Source organism: Fusarium venenatum (assembly GCF_020744135.1).
Source record: "Fusarium venenatum strain MPI-CAGE-CH-0201 chromosome Unknown EDB82scaffold_4, whole genome shotgun sequence".
NCBI classification, from domain to species: Eukaryota; Fungi; Ascomycota; class Sordariomycetes; order Hypocreales; family Nectriaceae; genus Fusarium; species Fusarium venenatum.
The window spans coordinates 1,325,492-1,343,617 of NW_027072132.1; the positions used below are offsets into that span (position 1 = coordinate 1,325,492).

General features: G+C 48.5%; 8 protein-coding genes across 8 annotated transcripts; 3 read left to right on the top strand and 5 right to left on the bottom strand.

Moving 5' to 3' along the window:
• The first annotated feature begins 128 nt into the window (after positions 1-128).
• Positions 129-1,747, top strand: EDB82DRAFT_511999 (S-adenosyl-L-methionine-dependent methyltransferase). The gene has a single exon (XM_025737241.2). It carries the CDS (start codon positions 208-210, stop codon positions 1,246-1,248), a length of 1,041 nt encoding a protein of 346 aa, XP_025592122.1. The 5' UTR covers positions 129-207; the 3' UTR covers positions 1,249-1,747.
• Positions 1,748-3,720, bottom strand: EDB82DRAFT_512001 (uncharacterized protein). The gene is made up of 3 exons (XM_025737243.2): positions 3,253-3,720; positions 2,029-3,194; positions 1,748-1,977 (listed from the first exon to the last, which is right to left on the bottom strand). The coding sequence occupies exons 1-3, from the start codon at positions 3,600-3,602 to the stop codon at positions 1,823-1,825; spliced, it is 1,671 nt and encodes a 556-aa protein (XP_025592123.1). The 5' UTR covers positions 3,603-3,720; the 3' UTR covers positions 1,748-1,822.
• A 78-nt stretch (positions 3,721-3,798) lies between these two features.
• EDB82DRAFT_512004 (uncharacterized protein) lies at positions 3,799-5,431 on the bottom strand. The gene has a single exon (XM_025737244.2). The coding sequence runs from the start codon at positions 5,331-5,333 to the stop codon at positions 3,945-3,947; it is 1,389 nt and encodes a 462-aa protein (XP_025592124.1). The 5' UTR covers positions 5,334-5,431; the 3' UTR covers positions 3,799-3,944.
• Positions 5,432-5,444: 13 nt separating this feature from the next.
• On the bottom strand, positions 5,445-7,743 carry EDB82DRAFT_292439 (uncharacterized protein). The gene is made up of 2 exons (XM_025737245.2): positions 7,674-7,743; positions 5,445-7,588 (listed from the first exon to the last, which is right to left on the bottom strand). Exon 2 carries the CDS (start codon positions 7,468-7,470, stop codon positions 5,677-5,679), a length of 1,794 nt encoding a protein of 597 aa, XP_025592125.1. The 5' UTR covers positions 7,471-7,588; positions 7,674-7,743; the 3' UTR covers positions 5,445-5,676.
• A 468-nt stretch (positions 7,744-8,211) lies between these two features.
• Positions 8,212-9,764, top strand: EDB82DRAFT_292447 (uncharacterized protein). Its single transcript, XM_025737246.2, has 2 exons — positions 8,212-9,463; positions 9,511-9,764. Exons 1-2 carry the CDS (start codon positions 8,404-8,406, stop codon positions 9,696-9,698), a joined length of 1,248 nt encoding a protein of 415 aa, XP_025592126.1. The 5' UTR covers positions 8,212-8,403; the 3' UTR covers positions 9,699-9,764.
• Positions 9,666-11,100, bottom strand: EDB82DRAFT_292436 (uncharacterized protein). The gene has a single exon (XM_025737247.2). It carries the CDS (start codon positions 10,994-10,996, stop codon positions 9,830-9,832), a length of 1,167 nt encoding a protein of 388 aa, XP_025592127.1. The 5' UTR covers positions 10,997-11,100; the 3' UTR covers positions 9,666-9,829.
• Positions 11,101-11,274: 174 nt separating this feature from the next.
• Positions 11,275-16,107, top strand: EDB82DRAFT_512009 (uncharacterized protein). Its single transcript, XM_025737248.2, has 3 exons — positions 11,275-11,412; positions 11,491-14,288; positions 14,335-16,107. The coding sequence occupies exons 1-3, from the start codon at positions 11,379-11,381 to the stop codon at positions 16,045-16,047; spliced, it is 4,545 nt and encodes a 1,514-aa protein (XP_025592128.2). The 5' UTR covers positions 11,275-11,378; the 3' UTR covers positions 16,048-16,107.
• On the bottom strand, positions 16,108-17,116 carry EDB82DRAFT_512010 (uncharacterized protein). Its single transcript, XM_025737249.2, has one exon. It carries the CDS (start codon positions 16,661-16,663, stop codon positions 16,292-16,294), a length of 372 nt encoding a protein of 123 aa, XP_025592129.1. The 5' UTR covers positions 16,664-17,116; the 3' UTR covers positions 16,108-16,291.
• Positions 17,117-18,126: the final 1,010 nt, after the last annotated feature.

The window sequence follows — 18,126 nt, forward strand, 5'->3', positions numbered from 1 at the left end:
TGCACTACGCTGTAGTGACATGCCCGAAACTAAACTAAACCCGCCCGGAATTATAGTTAGTCCGGCTTGATGCCCCTCCAAGAAAAAAGATGGTCACCGCCTAACAATTTCGCCCCACCCTACGATTTTCTGCGAAACCACCAAAAAAAAAGTTGTGAAAATCGTCAACCCAAATCGTCTATCAATATCGAATATCCCAACGCAAAAATGCCCAAAGCGACAAAAGGCAAGAGTTCTGGCCCCCGAAAGGGCCCCTACGAGAAGCCTGCCGCAAATAGGGTCTTCAAGTTCAACACCAACATCGGCCAGCATATCTTGAAGAACCCTGGTATCGCAGACACAATCGTCGCAAAAGCACACCTCAAGCCCACCGACACCGTCCTCGAAATTGGTCCCGGAACTGGTGTCCTCACCACGAGAATCTTGGAGCAGGCTAAGGCTGTCAAGGCTGTCGAACTCGATACCAGAATGGCTGCTGAATTGACGAAACGAGTCCAGGGTGGACCTCTGCAGCAGAAACTCGAAATCATCATGGGCGATTTCGCCAAGCTTGACGTTGTGCAAGCTCTCCCCCCTATCGATGTCTGCATTAGCAACACTCCCTACCAAATCTCGTCCATTATCGTTTCTAAGCTTATTTCCATGCCTAAGCCACCTCGCGTTAGCATTCTTATGGTTCAGCGAGAATTCGGACTGCGATTGTGCGCTCGTGCTGGTGATTCGCTATACTCTCGTCTTTCGGTCAACACACAATTCACCTCCAAGGTCTCCATGGTCGCCAAGGTCGGAAAGAACAACTTCTCCCCTCCACCCGAGGTCGAGTCCGTTGTCGTGAGGATAGAGCCTCGAACAGATGTCCCCGCTGTTGGTCTAGATGAGCTGGACGGAGTGCTGCGCATCTGCTTCTCGCGAAAGAACAAAACGCTGCGAGCTAGTTTCCTCGACTCGCATGAGATTTGCGAGCGCAACTGGATCACATGGACGTCCATGCACCCAGACAAGGTCAGCGAGAAGGATCTCGACCTGCTCCGCGACAGCATGGACACCTCCGACAAGGCAGCCGACTCAAAGCAGACCGTGTGCGGTGTCCCCGTCAGCAAGGCATCTCTCAAGAACTTGATCCGAACCAAGATTGAGCATGTCCTCGAGTCCACCGACCTTGCCGAGGCCCGAGCCGTCAAGTGTGATGAGAATGACTTTTTGAAGCTCATCTTGGCTTTCCGTGAGAATAACGTTTACTTCACATAGAGCACAAAACGATACCCAAAAGTTGATTTTATTCTACATGCATTCAATCCCTTTTGACCGGGTTGAACTACTATTTCTGCCGCACCAGACGGCCCAAATCCGATATGAAGTGCTCACTCCCTACGACTAGGAGTCGTAACACCGCAAACCATCGGACTTTTGTTGATCATGGATAGGCCATCGGAACAAGAGATGGAAAGACAGTAAAAAGCAAGCGATTTTGAGGCCGCTAAACCACTCGGCATTGCATGCCCAGACCCCACGCCAGACACCCTCTGACCCTCATTTTGAGGAGACTGTGGGGATATTCACAAAGTGTCCGACATGCGGGGAAGCGTGGGGGTTGCTCGGACAAGACCCGGGGAGAGGTTAATGGCACATGCAAGCAGAGACGGTCAAGGAAAGGGCTGCTCCTCAATTGCGTTGATGCGGGTATGAGGAGTAACCGAGTCAGGTCATGTTTGGGCAAGATGCACAGATTATGCTTGCACAAGAGGTCTGATGATCAAGTCGTTGGGCTCGGATTCAGATGTAATAAGATACCCTAGAATTCTATGATATGCATGCCGCCCTCCTAAAAGTCTGCCGCGTCAAAATTGCGGATCAAGTCGTAGTAAAACTTGACAATGTCAATATGCGAGTCTATCCTGATTCTCTCATCGACTGTATGGATGTTTTCTGAACCCCGCTGTCGGCTTGGCGTCCATCGATAAATGTTTGGTGAAAGGTCTATAATTCGTTAGCATGACTGTTCATATCTGTCAGGGTACTTTAACTTACTCAGGTAATGTCTGGTGTCGGTGTTGCCAGTCATGATTTCACCCACAGGCACAACCTTTCCACCATCAAAAGCAAAGCTATGCTGAATCGTTCCTGAGAAAATATCCCAGATGGGTCCGCTTGTTGGCGAAACAGGTGTAACGACAGAATTTTTGAAAGCCGTGAGCTTAAGATGACCATCATAGTCATATCCCGTCTCACTATCGACGCCAGCAAATGCACTGTACTTCTTGTCATCCTCGTAAGCACTCACACTGAGATTATACTTGTTCACGACAGAGTCAATGCTCTTGAGGAACTGCTTCTGAACCTTGTCGTGGCTATCCTGAGGTGCAACACGGTAGTTTACGCCCAATGTGACAATTTCAGGCATGGCGTTGATCTTTTGACCTCCGCTGATTATGTCGACGGCTTGCGTTGTCTGAATGGTGAACTTTGCGCTTGGGTCGAGACGGATGAGCTCAGAAGTCAGCTTTTCGAGGTCGTCCTTCTTGAGGAGTTCGCTGAGCTTGGGGTGGGCATCTGGTGAGTGACGTGCAAGACACACAAGGTGGTTGTACACGGGACTGTCCTTGACAATAGCAGGCGAGTAGGGGTTTGCTTCGAGGGCACTGACAATCTCGGACATGATGCCGATGCCGGTGTGTGGGTGAGGAATAGAGCTGTGACCGCCCTTGACACGGAGTTCAGCCCAGATGTCAATCGCGCCTTTCTCCTGCACTGAAGGAAGAACGTAGAGCGTGTCGTCGACGAGATGAACTCCCGAACCGCCCTCATCAAGAATGAAGGGAATTCCATTATCGCCATATCGCTCCGTCAGAAACTCTCCAATCTTGGCAGCGCCACGAGGACCAGAGCACTCTTCGTCGAAACCAAATGCGAGGATCAAAGTGCGCTTGGGCGACCATTCAGTCTTGGTGAGGAGAGTCTCAATGGCTGACATGAGAGCTGTAAGACTGTTCTTGTCGTCCGATGAACCGCGGCCCCATAGCCACTCGCCGTCAAAGTAGGCGTCGAAGGGAGGATGAGTCCATGTTGATGGGTCTGGCACGGGAACGACATCTTGATGAGCTGCGAGGAGATAGGGCTTGAGAGAAGAGTCGCTTCCAGCTAATGTGTAGACAAGACCGAACTTGTTGATCTTTTCAAGCTTCGCATGTTTGTGTCTGTTATATCTTGTGAGTATTTCTGTTCAGAATAAGACGTATGGAGTAAAAGACTTACATGGCGGGATATGTCTTGGCCAAAGCATCATGTAAATCGTAAAACGGAGCCCACCGCTCATCTTTATCTACATCACCAAGATCATCATAACAGATAGACGGAACGCGAACAATCGCCTGATGACGCTTAACTTGTGTATCAAAAGCCTCTTTTGAAGAAAAAAGACTGCTGGCATCAGGAAGTCCATCATTCTTTGGTGTGAGAACCGGTGGGAGGTTGCATGTAAAGCCGCTACTGATGGCGTCTTGGCCACCAATTGGCTTCTGTGTACCTCCAAAAGGACCCAACACAAAACCTGATGCGCCAGCGACTGTGGCGAGCACAGCAATTGATGATGATTTAAGCACCATCTTTCAATTGATGAATTGTGAAAAAAATTAGAGATTGTTGTTGGAGGTTGGATTTATAATGGAGCGGGGAATAAGGGAATTAGTACCATGAGAGACAGTAGCACGACATGCCGAAGCCGGAACCCAGGATGATGATAAGGCTCCCAATAAGGCAGTTGATTCACAGTAAATACACGAACTTTTGAAGCGTTGTTTCTGATTAATTTAGATTGATCTATGTTTTTAGATTCCAAGATACGAATGATTGTATTTACAATGCTACCTAAATGCTGCCTGTATATTGTGAGGTTGTATACAGTACAGTCTTTATGCTCACCAATATTAAATACCTTCTAATTATCCTCACGTTTCGTTCATATCATCCAACCCCTTCCCTAGCCAAGCCTCAAAGCCCGCAAACTGAGAAACATGACTCCATCCTCCACAAAACTCCTTCAAAGCAATAATCTGCTCTCCAACCCAAAGCCTTTGCTTCTCAGTCAGACTTCCACTACCACTCAATAACGGTCCAAGTTCCCAGGCCAACTTGGCTGAACATACTGGACAAAGGTAAGGAGGTACTTGACCATCTTGTCGGACGCTATTCACACCTTGCATGACACAGGCGTAATACGGACAGTGTGCAAAGCCGAAACAGTGACCTAGTTCGTGTGATACCGTGACGGCTAGACGGGCGAACCAGTAACTTGCAAGTTCATCTCTTGTTGTGAGCTTGGGGACTCGTTTTGCTGCTTGGACGGCGAGGCTGAGTGCAGAGTCGGGCGGTGGTTTTCCATAGGCTGCACTGCTCGATTTCTTCGCTCTTTTCGCAACACGAGGTTCTCCTTCTTCTGTAGCAGCTTTGCACTCGTTATCCACGAATGTTTTGCAGTGAGAGTTCGGCCACATGTGCGTTCGATCTATACCAGCTGGTGCATCCAAAGAAGGATTATATCGAAAAGAGGAAACGATGCAGACTCGACTCGCACCCCATGCTCTTCCAACTGTAAAGTCGTCATCCTCATCTTCATACAAGTCATAGTCGGTTAGCATGATCACAGCGTAAGCATCATTGGATATTCTTTGGAGAAGAGCATCTGCAACATCGTCCAAGTTGACTTGCATTCTAGCACGTCCGTCCAAAGATGGTCGACATCTGACGTCCCATATTTCTGGTTCTCCAGGCGTTTCCAATCCGATTTTTGTTGTTTTTGAGCGTGCTTTTGCTTTTGGCTTCTCGTCCCAGGGTCGCCATGTGAAGGTCTCAGGATACTGCACAACGTCCATACCATGATAAAAGGCGCGTAGATATTTAATCAAATCGTTTACTTGAGGTGGCGAAGACGTCCACTTATTCAAATCTCGAGGTGATGCTCCAGGCAGAACAGGTTTATGCCAATCCTTCATCGTCTCCTCCAAATCTTGAGGAATTGTAGGCGGTAAGATGACGTAAATAGTCTTCTTTTCTGTTGTGACTTGATTTCTTTCCTCTTCATCCATATCAAGCCATTCCTTGAATGTCTGTCCATCATCATCAGGCTCCACGGCCAGTTCGTCATCTGGAAGCACCAAAGGTCCGGGAAACGTCCACGGGTTCTTCATGGCGTCTTGTTGAAGCACAGGATCTCTGGGTCGTTTGCCATTATGCGAAATCGCTGCCAAAATTTTATTCATCGGTGGTCTTTTAAAGCCTGCATCTTGAGCGGCAGGGCTGCAATCGTTGTATAATGAGGTGTGGCTGCATTTGGCCATTTTGCTCAATTGTGAAGGGAGGATTGAATTGAGAATTCGTCTAGGGGAATGGGAGCATTGATATTCAAATTGATTTGTGTAGAATACGAATGACAAAGTACTTTACGTGAAAATAAAATTGCAGGTGTAAGCAAGGGGTGTTTACTGCACGCAGTTACCTGTTATCCGGCGACTCATGTACTAGACACGGATAATTTACCCTGGTGTTGTTCTTGTGTGGGGGTTTTTATGTCGACCACAGCAACACTAACGCACTACAGACAGGGAGAGGTACCCAGCCAGTCTATTGTTGAATAACTTTCTTTTTGGCTACCATCATATAGCTCAAACAACTCGTCAGAAGTCATATATCTAGTCCAAGTTGAAGCCATCGCGGCCTTTCAGCATCATACCTCCCTTGGCAGGCAGCATCGACACTCGCAGCCAAACTCCCAAAATACATTCCCCTCCCCGTAAGTCCTGGTCCATAATGAGCATACTTGCCCGAATTTGTCATGATAGTCTTTGCCGCCCGTGGTATAACAGGCTCTGTAACCATGCACCAGCATGTATCCGTCAAAATCTGTACTCCAAACTCCTCCAATTGTCTTATATAGCCTGCTTGCTCTGCCAACTTGTATATAGACCTCCCACACGTAACTACGACAGCGACACTCGCGGCTTTTCTCCGCCTTCGACATAACTCTGCGAGCTTTCGTATTTCGGAGAGTGAAAAGTGCGGGTTGCCGAGGGATACTAGATCGATAGGTTGGTTCATTGGTGCACTGTTGAGTTTATCCCAGCAATTGACCAGATCACTGGGTTTCACTTTGGAAGTGGTGACCTCAGAAGCGATGACGGTCTCGAGAGTGGTTGCTTCTGGTGTTACACCAACAATGTGAAACATTGGAGCACTTGAGACAGTTGCGAAAGCAGCGCCAAAGGCTTTCAAGTCATCTGTCGAGAGGCCGTATGTTTCAAGGCCTGTTACTACAGGAATTCGACTTGTCGATAAAGTCCCAACATAGTAACCCAGAAGAGGAGGAAAAGAGTCGTCAAGGTCTGGTGCATTCTCCATCCCGATAACGTCGACGCGGACAGAAGCTAGTCGATTGGTACTGATATGAGGCCCTCCCTTTGGTGCCCTTCCCGTCAAAGCAATGGATATGTCGAGAAAGTCGGGATATTTCATAGTCCTAGCTCCCAAGACACTATTCGCATAAACAACAGCATTGCTCTCCGCCCAAGCAACCTGTTCCCCTAACTTTGGTGCACTATCAAGTTGATATGGTGCGCAAGTATAAGTTGGCTTCGCTCCCATATCAACATACGCCTTTCCCAGCGCATCAGCTGCTTCTCCAAAAGCAGTGTCAACACCCAAAGCTCGCCATCGCTTTTGGTCGACCGAGATGGAGTTGAGTGTTGTTGGGACGCGCACTCTGCCGCCCCAGTCACGGAGTCTTTCTGCGAGTGCGAGTGTTGCAGGACCTGTGTAGACGCAGCCGTCGACGTGAACTTGTGTTATGTCCATGAGACGTGTTGCACCGAGGAGATGAGCCATGCGAAGGACTATACGGACTGCAACGCGAGATGCTTCGCCGTAGTCTCCTCTGAGAAGTTCTTGATCAAGGGTGGACAGTTTTATACCTTCTATGGCGGGCGCAGTCTCGAGGATGAGGCCACTTTCTGAGTCTCTGACTAATCCTGCTTGTTGCTTTGATAGGATAGGGGCAGTGGAAACATGGCCATCGTCCACATAGATGATTTTTCCATCCAACTGAAGAAGTTGCCCGAAATCTTCCTTGTTCAGCACCAGTACTGGGATAGACTGCTGAAAAACTTCTTCGGCGATCATTACACCCAGAGTAAGAATGTCTTCTCGTCTTTCAAAGATGATTGCTTCAGGGGCTTTTCCATTGAGAAGGAGCTCAAGCATAACTCCACTTCCAGTACACGATCCTCGACCTCCTGGTATAGCGAGAATAGTGTTTTGAAGGTGTTTTCCACTCAGTGGATGATGGCGGTCTATGACTTCGCTTGTCTGAGGGTCAACACCTCCCCAGAAGCTCAGCTCAAGATTACTTGCGAGGAGCTTAGCCGAGGCTCTACCTTGAACGTAGGCTGTGCCTGTCCATGTAGTCTCTTGCACTGAACCCATTGTTTTGAGTTGAAGATATACGGGCGGTAGAGTAATCCAGTGTTGATCATGGCTCTTGTGAATATTGACACTTATAAAAATTCAGCTTTCAAAGCAGGGATTTTCTTATCATCCTCAACTAGTTGATGTCAGTCACTATGTCAGAAGATGCTTCGAAATCGACAAGAACGGATTTGTCGGTTGATCATGTTAACAAAACTCACATAGTTCAAAGACTATAGAGGGGCCCTAGCGCTGATCGCTTAGGACAATCCCGCTTCAACCCGTTTCTGGGGCTTTTGATGATCTCGATTCTTCCGGTGGTTTAGTACATGTATCCTGATGAATTCATGACCATGACCTTCAGTAAATTAGGTCTTTGGGAGAAAAAGACAGCATATATTGCGTGTCCAACCCAAGATTGTCAGACAAACAACTTATCAACCCCGCATTTCGCTATCTTTCAGAACTCCATAGTGACTATCAGTCGGCTTGGATCGGGATGTGAAGCCGGTCTTGACGGACCACGGGCCGGCGATGGTTGTTTACAAGAAACATGGCTTTCTTAAACCCGTGGTATGGCAAAAGTCGAGTAATAGAAATCTCATGACAAGAATTAGGTGGAGGAGTGACCCAACGTTCTGAGATGGTGTCTGTCGTATAAAAGTCAGGAATGGACAATCGCCTTCCCGATACATATCCCCTGCCAGACATGGATATAAGACAAAATTGTATCTTCAACCACCTGATTATTTGTTGATGGCAGACACTCTTATCTATCAAGGTACTGTTCCGACTCCCCGACTTCGGCTCCAGCCCCTTGCGTCATCCCGCTCTACTCCACATAAACCCCAAAGCTCAATTCAATTCAATTGACCCGAGCTTCCTTCAAATTGCCGACCCAGCGCAACAGTCAGAACCCCTCAAGCTTCACCACAGCTTTATTTCTCCACAATGCGCGTCGCAACAGTCGCCAATCTCTTGGCCTCAGCCTCTTTGGCAATTGCCTTTGATTGGCAACAGGTTCTTGGAACTACCGACGACCGCACGCCTTCTGCTGTCTCCACCGACTCCGACGCTCCCTCGTACCGATCCGAGCTGTTGAGCTTGCACAAGTCTCTTATCGAGACCTCTTCGGTTTCTGGAACTGAGCATGATGTTGGCGTCTGGCTTGAGTCTTACCTTGAGAAGAAAGGGTATACTACTGCACGTCAGGAGCTTGAGCCCTTTGAAAACACACCCGACGGAAAGCCGCGGTTTAACGTCCTGGCATGGCGACAAGATGGAAAGAAGACTTTTGATCCCAAGATTGCTGTGAGCAGCCACATTGATGTTGTTCCACCACACATCCCCTATGGAATCGACGATGGCGAGGTTACCAAGGAGACCATGATCATCGGTCGAGGAAGCGTGGATGCCAAGGGTAGTGTCGCTGCTCAGATCACCGCCGTTGAGCACCTTGTCGAGAACGACAAGATCGACCCCTATAAGGTTCTTCTGCTATTCGTCGTCGGGGAGGAGGTCAAGGGTGATGGTATGCGTCGTTTCAGTACTGCTCTCGAAGAGAAGGAGCTCTCATACAACCTCGACGCTGTCATTTTTGGTGAACCCACAGAACTCAAGCTTGCCTGCGGACACAAGGGCATGCTGGGGTGCGATGTTACCACGAAGGGCTTCCCTGGCCACAGTGGTTACCCATGGTTGGGCAAGTCAGCCAACGAACTCATGATCCGAGCATTCGCCAAGGTTTTCGAAACAGATCTCGGCAGCAGTGAGTTGTTTGGCAACACTACTGTTAACGTTGGTCGATTCAATGGTGGAGTAGCCGCGAATGTCATTCCTGAAGAGGCCAAGGTCGGTTTAGCTGTGCGTGTCGCAAGTGGAAAGCAGGCCGACGGACATATTGCTGTTCACGACAAGATCCAGGCCATTTTTGACGAGGTTGACAAGGATGCCTTCGTTTTTGACTGCACCCATGGGTATGGTCCTGTTGAAGCCAACTGTGATGTCGATGGTATGTTGGTCGGAATCTGCCGAGAAATCATCTGCTAATATATTCAGGCTTCGAGAAAATCACCGTCAACTATGGAACTGACATTCCCAACCTCAAGGGCGACCACACACGATACCTGTACGGACCCGGAAACATTCTTGTAGCACACGGAGCGCGGGAGAACCTGACAGTGGCCGATCTTGAGACAGCTGTCGAGGGATACCAGAAACTGATTCTTCATGCGTTGAAGCAATAGCCTACTTGGCCTGATAGAAGCCCAAGCTTCTGTTCACTAGTCTATGTGGGATAATATAGTGCGACATAATATGGTATGATATAGCAGCCTTGCGCTGAAAAGAAACATGGCATCGTAAATCGAGTGCTTGCTTAAGCACCAATAATTTTGGCCCATCGCTCTGGTAGAATCTTGCTGAAATCAAAGTTTCCATCTGGCCCCTTCTCGATGGCTCCCTTCTCAGTGACAACAGCGTCGATGAGCTCTGCTGGGGTGACATCAAAGGCAGGGTTCCACACGTTGATGCGCTGGTCAGCGGTAGCAATTCGTACCTTGCTGCTCTCGTCAACAGAGCCGTCGGGCTTGATCACAGCGCCAGTGACTTGTGTGAGTTCTTCCGCCTTGCGCTCCTCAATCTTGATACCATCGCCAGTTTCGGTCTCCAGATCAATACTGGTGGTAGGAGCGGCGACGATGAACTTGACACCGTGATGCTTGGCCAAAACAGCGAGTTGGTATGTACCAATCTTGTTGGCGGTATCACCGTTGCGAACAACACGGTCAGCGCCTACAATGACAGCAGCAATATTGTTCTCTTGCTTTCGAGTGCGGAAGAGTGATGCGGCCATTGAGTCGGTGATGAGCGTGCTGGGAATCTTCTCAAAGACCAGCTCGAAAGCGGTAAGTCGGCTTCCCTGGTTGTAAGGTCGAGTCTCTGTGCAGAATGCGTGCTGAAGGAGATCCTTGGATTGAAGTGTTCGGATGATACCTAGAGCGGTACCGTGGCCAGATGTCGCAAGTGATCCAGTGTTGCAGTGAGTAAGGACCGAGATCTTCTGGTCAGGAGAGGCACCAGCTTGTGATCGGAGCCACTCAGCACCATGATCGCCAATGGAGAGGTTGGTCTGAAGGTCCTTCTCAAATATCTTCTCAGCCTCTTCTATGAAAGCAGCGATGATTTGATCCTTTGTGGCAGAGCTTCCGACTGCCCTTATTTTTGCCTTGAGTTGGTTGATGGCGTTGGTCAGATCAACAGCAGTAGGTCGACTCTCCTTGAGGTAGTCGAGGGCCTCATCGATCTGAGAGATGGTGCCTTCGGCGTCTGAAGCAGTGATACTTCCATTTTGAAGCTCTACAGCCAATCCAAGGGCTGCTACAATAGCGATTGCTGGAGCACCTCGAACTCGCATGGTTGCGATGCTGTCGAAAGCCTCTGTTCGGTTGGAGACATCATCGTAGTGGAACTCGTGAGGGAGACGGAGCTGGTCGAGGACCTGAAGCTGACCGCGAGTGTACTTGACAGCCTGAAGAGTTGACATGATGAAATCTGGTATATACTCAAAAATTATGATCGGAAAAAGAAAAAAGAAATACTCTTCTCATGCCCAACTCATCACCCAAAATGTTGCCCCTCCAAGATTCTGCCAGCACCCCACCATTAGAATAGCAGTAGCGTCATTCCAGTAAACCAATCAAGTGTAACACGTGGATTCACCGCCTGGGACCGGACAAATGCCGCTTCCGGCGCAACAAGATGAGCTAAGGGGAGTTCCTTACGTCAACAGGGGTCGTAGTCCACTGGAGCTCGTTCGGGACAGCTTTAACCTTTAGCGGATTCAACGCTCTCGACATATCGTCGGGGCTGCTCGTACTTGTACTTGAACAAACGGCAATGACAAGTGCGAATTCTAGCTGTTTGCCATGGAACAGCCATTCTCGACGTCAAAAGTGACCGGTAAGACTAAATCCATTGTCATGTTATACCTCATGGCCTCCCTTGAATGCCATCGCTAACACGCCCCCTCGTCGCAAGTCGAGTACTTCGATCCTCACGATGTTTACAAGCTCCTCGCCCCTGGTTTGATCCCCAGACTACCACTACGAAACCTAAACTGGCAATCGCATGCTGGACCTCTGCGGTCGATCGATAAACTTCATGTCGAGCTCCTCAAGGGGGATGACGCTGAGGCGGATCCATCTCCTTATAAACTTCGACGATCAGGGAGCACAGTAGATGACGGTTTTCAACAACAAAACTTTGGAAGCGGTACCCAAGCGCCATCGGCCGATCAGATAGACACCCAATCTCTACCGTCGAGGGCAATTGGAAGTCAACGACGACATCAGATTCCTGGTCTGCGAAGAACACCTTATCTCAAGGTACTGCTAGTAAGATGCGACGACAATGAAACATACAAAACCTCCGTCCGGGCCGAGATTCGAGAATGGATCAAAGAACAGATACCTTCATCGACCAACCCGAAGCGAAACAGCCAACAAGAGAAGCACGATGCCTTTGATTACTTGATCTTGCACGTTGTTCTTCCCAACACAGTGGCCTCAACGCAGCCAAGAACAAGCGGGCGCTCCGAGAGCACTTCAGAGAAGAGTGGCCCACGATGGCGCACTGGATCGACGCCTCTTTTTGAGAAGCTTCGTACGGACTTCTCTGGTATTGGAAAGACAGCGCCGGACCGAGTTGCTCAGATCCGAATTGGAATCAACGACCTCCCTTATGATCAACTCCCGAGAGTAGTTCCCGCAGTACCGACAGGGTATCTCGAAGACGAGCACGATGCCGAGAACGCTTGGGGAGAGCTTATTGCAAAGTTAAAGAGCCTTATTCTTACCTCATTCGACTTGCGCGTGACTCAGTACGAAGAAGACATCAAAGAAAAAGACGGCCAGCGAAGTCTACCTGGGTGGAACTTTTGTACTTTCTTCATCCTCAAAGAGGGTTTGGCGAGAGGCTTTGAGAGTGTTGGTCTTGTAGAAGATGCATTGGTCGGATACGACGAGCTCAGCGTTGGGCTTGACTCCGTTGTCAATGAACAGGCCGATGAAGGGTCGCCTACAAGGCACGGGGGCACATTGCTCAGTTACACTGAAGAACTGAAGACTATTGTCAATGCTGCTCTTGCCAAGTCACCTGGCGGAGAAACAGCTGATGAAGAGGCTGTGGATCTTCAGTCGAACGAGACGATTAAGGAACAGTTTGATGAAATACCTATCAATGCGACCAAGAAGGCTTACAGAGACAAGATTCTTGCCAACGATGTTTCTGTGTTTGATTTTAGGTGCTACATCTTTGCGCGGCAAGTAGCACTACTTTTGCGCCTTGGAAATGCTTGGTCGTCGCGGGAAGATCTGTTGGCCAAGCTTAAAGAACAACAAGAATCTGTCTTGCATGGAGTTGCCCCTCTAGCGCCCCCTCCAAAGCATACTGAAGAGGTAGAAAACTTGTCCAGTCTGGGTGAGATATGTCGAAGGACTTTGGCGTTCATCCCAATTGTGTCCCAGATTTTGCGCCGAGATATCCTTGCTGCTGTGGCAGACGACAAGTCTGATGAGGACGATTCACCTATTGATCCTAATTTGTCTGAGGTTATGGACAATGTGGTTGCCTCTTTCGCCTTTTCTGTTGCTCAGCAGATTTTGGCTCAGACAGCATCAAAGTCTTTGCCCATTCCTCCATCAACCCTCGCCCCCGCCCAGAGCGACGAGCAAAAGACATCTATCCCTGAGCCAAAGACCATGATGCACCCTGCGCGAACCACGTCACTTCATGTTCAAACAGGACTAGCACCTGGAACTCGTCCTCCACTAAGCCCTGGTGTTTTCCCCGGCCCTGGTATGCCGCAGGTCAGCAATGATCAGGAGGCCCTCTACCTCAAGGCAGGCCTCGAAGACTTGGCCGCTAGACGCGCCGAGCTTTACATGCTTTCTCGGAGCATTCTCGGTGGTCTAGGTAAGAAGCGTGGATGGAGCGATGGCTGGAAGGAAGCGCCTATCATTGCAGAAGCCGAGGCAGACTTTGAAGAGATAAGTTTGGATGCACCGCCGTCAACAGATGCCACTACTTCAGAGGATATCCCGCCCTTGGATATGGGTGTGAACAATAGTCTCCTCCAGACTGCAATTGACAGTGCAGAGAACTTTTATCGCCTATATGAGATTCTTACAGACAAGGCACTTCGACACTACACTGTCGCGAACCATGACCACGCCGTACAGGCTAGTATGGCAGATCTTGCTGTGCTCAAGTTCTCCCTCGAAGACTTTGGTGCGGCTGCCTCTTATTTCTATCGGGCAACGCCTTTCTTTGGCGAAAGCGGATGGACCTCGCTCGAACTATCTATGCTTGTCATGTACCTCCATTGTCTCCGTGAGATGAAGTCAAAGGATGACTACGTCAGAGTCGCTCTCAAATTATTGACCAAGTCATGTGCTGCTGAAAATGAGAGACTGGAGCAACGTTCGAAGAGAGTATCAACTATCGGAAAGCCTGAGCCTGCGGATGCCATGTCAATGAAGGGAGTGGTCGGTAACTTGTTTGACTTGGCTTCTTCTTTATCCTCGCAAGTCAAAGTCCATCTCTCAAAGTTTTTCACAAATGTCGAATTTGCTGGTGCTCCTGAGTATTTCGAGGAAGAGGACAAATGCTCTCTCACCATCAATCTTTGGAGTCTTTTGCCAGACGATATCAAGCTTGATAGGATCGACGCACGAATAACGGTGATCGAGGCAGGGCCTACTAGAGAATTGTCCTTTTCAAGAACAGAAGAGGTCGTGTTACATCCTGGTCAAAACACTATCCAAGTTGACTGTACCGTAAGTTTTCTTTATATCTTCTTGAAGATTGTGCTAACTAATTCAGTCTGTTGTTCCTGGAAAATACAAGATTGATCATCTTGGGTTATCTTCGAGCAACCTCCTCCTTCACTTCGACAGGGATTTCAACACAACACCGTCGCCAACAACTGACATCTTTAGACATCCCGAGGTTGTCATCTTTCAGCGCGAGGGTGCTTTGGATGTTGAGCTTACAGCTACAAAACATACTGCCCTAGACAAGAATAACACTCTCGATCTAGTGCTACACCCAGGTTGGAATTTCATAAAGAATTGCGAGATCCGAATCAAGCCAACCACGGGCGGCCTCAGACTGTTGACTATTGAAGCCAAAGTTGTCGACTCATCTGTTGAGTTTGCAAAGAAGCCTGAGTCTGGTGGTGTTATCCATTTTAACGAGATTGAGGCCGAAACAACCGTTACCTTGCGATTCCCCTATTCGGTTGAGCAAGACATGGCCGATGTTTCTGCCAAGGTCGACGTCGCTTATACAGTTGAGTCGGGCGAGAACTACACTTTTGCCAAGTCAATCGTGATTCCTATTTCTCTGGCTCTGGGTGTCAATGTTCAAGACGTTTTCAAACATCAAGCTCTGTACTCACGATTCAATGTTTCTACGGCGACTCATAGCCCTCTACGACTTTACAAAAGTGAACTCATAGAGGCGGATTTGTTCGAGTCTGATTTTGGCGTCCCACCTACCGACTCAACAATCGTGTTCTCAAAACAACCAGCTACGCTCCTATATCGTATCAAGAGAAAGACAAGTGTCAGATCTAGCAAGCGAGCTGCAAGGACCATGTATCTGAAGCTTTATTACAATGTCCTTCAAACAGAGATTGAGGAGGCTCTTGTGAATTCGATATTCGGTGCTCTCTATGACCCTAGTCTAGCTTCGTTCTCAAAGCTTGTTCGGGCGGTTGTTGTTAGGGAGGCAAAGACATTGCAGCCTATTGATCTCGAACGAACTGCGCTATTGGGAGCCGTATCTACCGGTTTCCTAGATGAAGTTAAATGGGAAAAGCACTTTGCCGGCATTGGAAAAGTTCCTGGCACTCAGGAGGACGCAACGGACAAAATCTCTTCTGCCATCAAGACCTGGCAAGCCTCGAACGCTCAAGTCCCACTCTCAACGACACCGCCTGATGAACCATGCACTCTTCTCATCCCAGTCGAGATTCCCTCGCTGCCTATTCTTCACACAGCCGATATACAACTTCAAACTCCAGTGACAGAATTGATGGACCAGAACCCTGGTGTGGTTCCTACTGTGGCTATCAACCAGATGCTCACGGCTACACTTCATCTGAAATGGACACAGATCTGGGATACTGAGATGCAGCATAAGAAGGATGTCGAATACAGCTACGAAGTTTCCGCTCCAGCCGATACATGGCTTCTCGGTGGTCGTCGCAAAGGCCACTTTGTCATCCCTGGTTCAAAACGCGAGCCTCTCTCCTCTTCATCCGATACGGAGGCTCAAGTCCCTCTCATATTGATTCCTCTACGAGAAGGCTGGCTGCCTTACCCTATCGTTGAGATTCGGGAGGTCAAGGACGGAGTCGAGAATCAGGCACAGACATGCGAGTTGGACTTTAGAAACCTGGGCGAGTCGATACGGGCTGTGTGTGAGAGGAAGGGTGTGACTATTAGCCTGGACGCAAGCGGACCAGGAGGAGGGCCTTTGGTGCTGGAGAGCGAGGAACCTAATCGTGATAGGGGAAGAATAGTTGCTTAGATTTAAGGCATTTAGATGGGTTTGTGGTATTGTATCTGAATGACAATAGTTCTTGACTTGTGCCTGAACGAATCTTCCATAAACTATCCCCAACTATCAGTCAATGAGTAAACTAACAAGAGCTCGTTATCATCTCGACGCTTTCAACCTTATCCTTCGTAAGCAACTCGACCAAATCAATACTACCATCCACATTCAACTACATCACGTCCCAAAACCCCAACATCAACAAAATGCAACCACCCTACACCTTCTCCCCAACTTCCTTCTCCCCCTGCTTATCCACAGGGATACACACAATAAACATCAAACACCCACCCTCGCTTCTAAACGGACCATGCCGCATCCCGGGTTTCCGGTACGCATAGGCGCCCTTTGACCAGCCCTGCTGCAACTTTTCGTCGTACAAATCACCCTCAGCCATGTAAATCTCTTCAACATAATCATGAACAAAAACGTCCTGCTGGTTGCGCGCGCCAGGCTGCCATCTTTGTAGCGTGGTGCGTCGGCCTGTCTGATTATCTTGGTTGAGGACGAGTTCGTCTACGCCTGGTTCGATGGGGGACCAGGTACGGTTGTGAGATGTGGTTGCGGGATGGAATTCGAATTGCTCCATTGTGAAAATTGATGATTTTACTGTTGTACAAAGGCTGTGGACTATCTGACTGATATTACACTCAGCCTTAAATCCTTCTATGTTCAAGTCATTTCCTTGAATAACGGTATCGCCATGATATCATTTGTAAGCTGACAATGACAAATGAAGCAAGCCCCGAATTCTCCTGCCAAAAGCAGAGCAAGTCTACGTCGATTACTTTGAGAGGCAAGAGGCAAACGGGAGCCTCTCGTAATAGCTTGGCTTCTTAGAAGAGGATGCTTTGGTAGATTGCAAAGTGAGCAAAGTCTTCACCCAATGCTGACTTGAATGTGATAATGCAACTCAGGCTATTGCCCCATATATCGAAATGCAACGTCAAGAGCTAGAAGAACAAAGAATGTTCCACAACATTAATCAAGAGCTGTAATTAATACCTTGTCATGATTCATAAGATGGGGAGTCATTTACAAGCAACCCAGAGTTGCATTCATCCTGGTTCATATTTCATATGCTAGTGACCAAGCCAGGGGTGCAGAAATGCCATGCGAAAACACGCGTCTATTTTAGTCTTTCTAGATATGCATCGGCAAGATAATCTTAGTAGTCCTTTGAGTCAATCAAATCAGACTGCCACCATTTGGCGTTGCAACAATTGATAAGAAATCACGGTGAGATATGCAGGATTGAGATCTGCGCTCACGAGGTCTCTGTGACTCCGACTCCATGTTGAACGCCCACTCGGCGACTTTGGTCAAGACGCTCAAAGGGTCATGGGAAACTAAAGTTCGATGTCAAGTTGCATCAACCGGTATCTAATGCATATCCAAGTATCCAATGGATTCATTTGGATCCCATAAACCCCATGTTTGACTGAGTTGTTTCATGCCGTGGCAACGACATAAACTAAACTAGTGAGTTTTTCCAGGGATATAAAACGGGCGAATAAGACATGGTGACATGAAGGTTTTGACGACCAAGGCATTTCTCTCAGTTTCATACAATTCCCCATAACACCCGTCGATCTCACGGCTAGTCACTGGGTAAACCGAAGCAGGGCGTATGAGTTTGTAATAGATAGTTACTGAGATGCCGAAGAGGCGGGGATGTGTTGCACAACAGCTACACCGTCGAAAACGAATTATAACAAGTCGGACAACCGCCGTCACGAGCATCTAAGACACCGCATTTGGATTCATACAGTAGACTAGAGGCTGAAACGTGAACCAAAGTCTTGGATGCCGATAATGCCGTTTGCATTTCACCAGTGCCCGATGGCATTTCTGATCAGCCATGCAGGTAGGCTACTACTCTGTAGAGTGACGGGTAGATGGGGCAGCGGGGTATCTGTCAAATGAAGAGGCGTTATGCTCTGTGTTAAGATCTTCATAACCTGAGTTGCACCACTGATAAACGTTGCATCATCAAAAGGGTGGTTGAAAGCACACACACTTCTACCACACTGAAAGTGATTGGAACTGTGG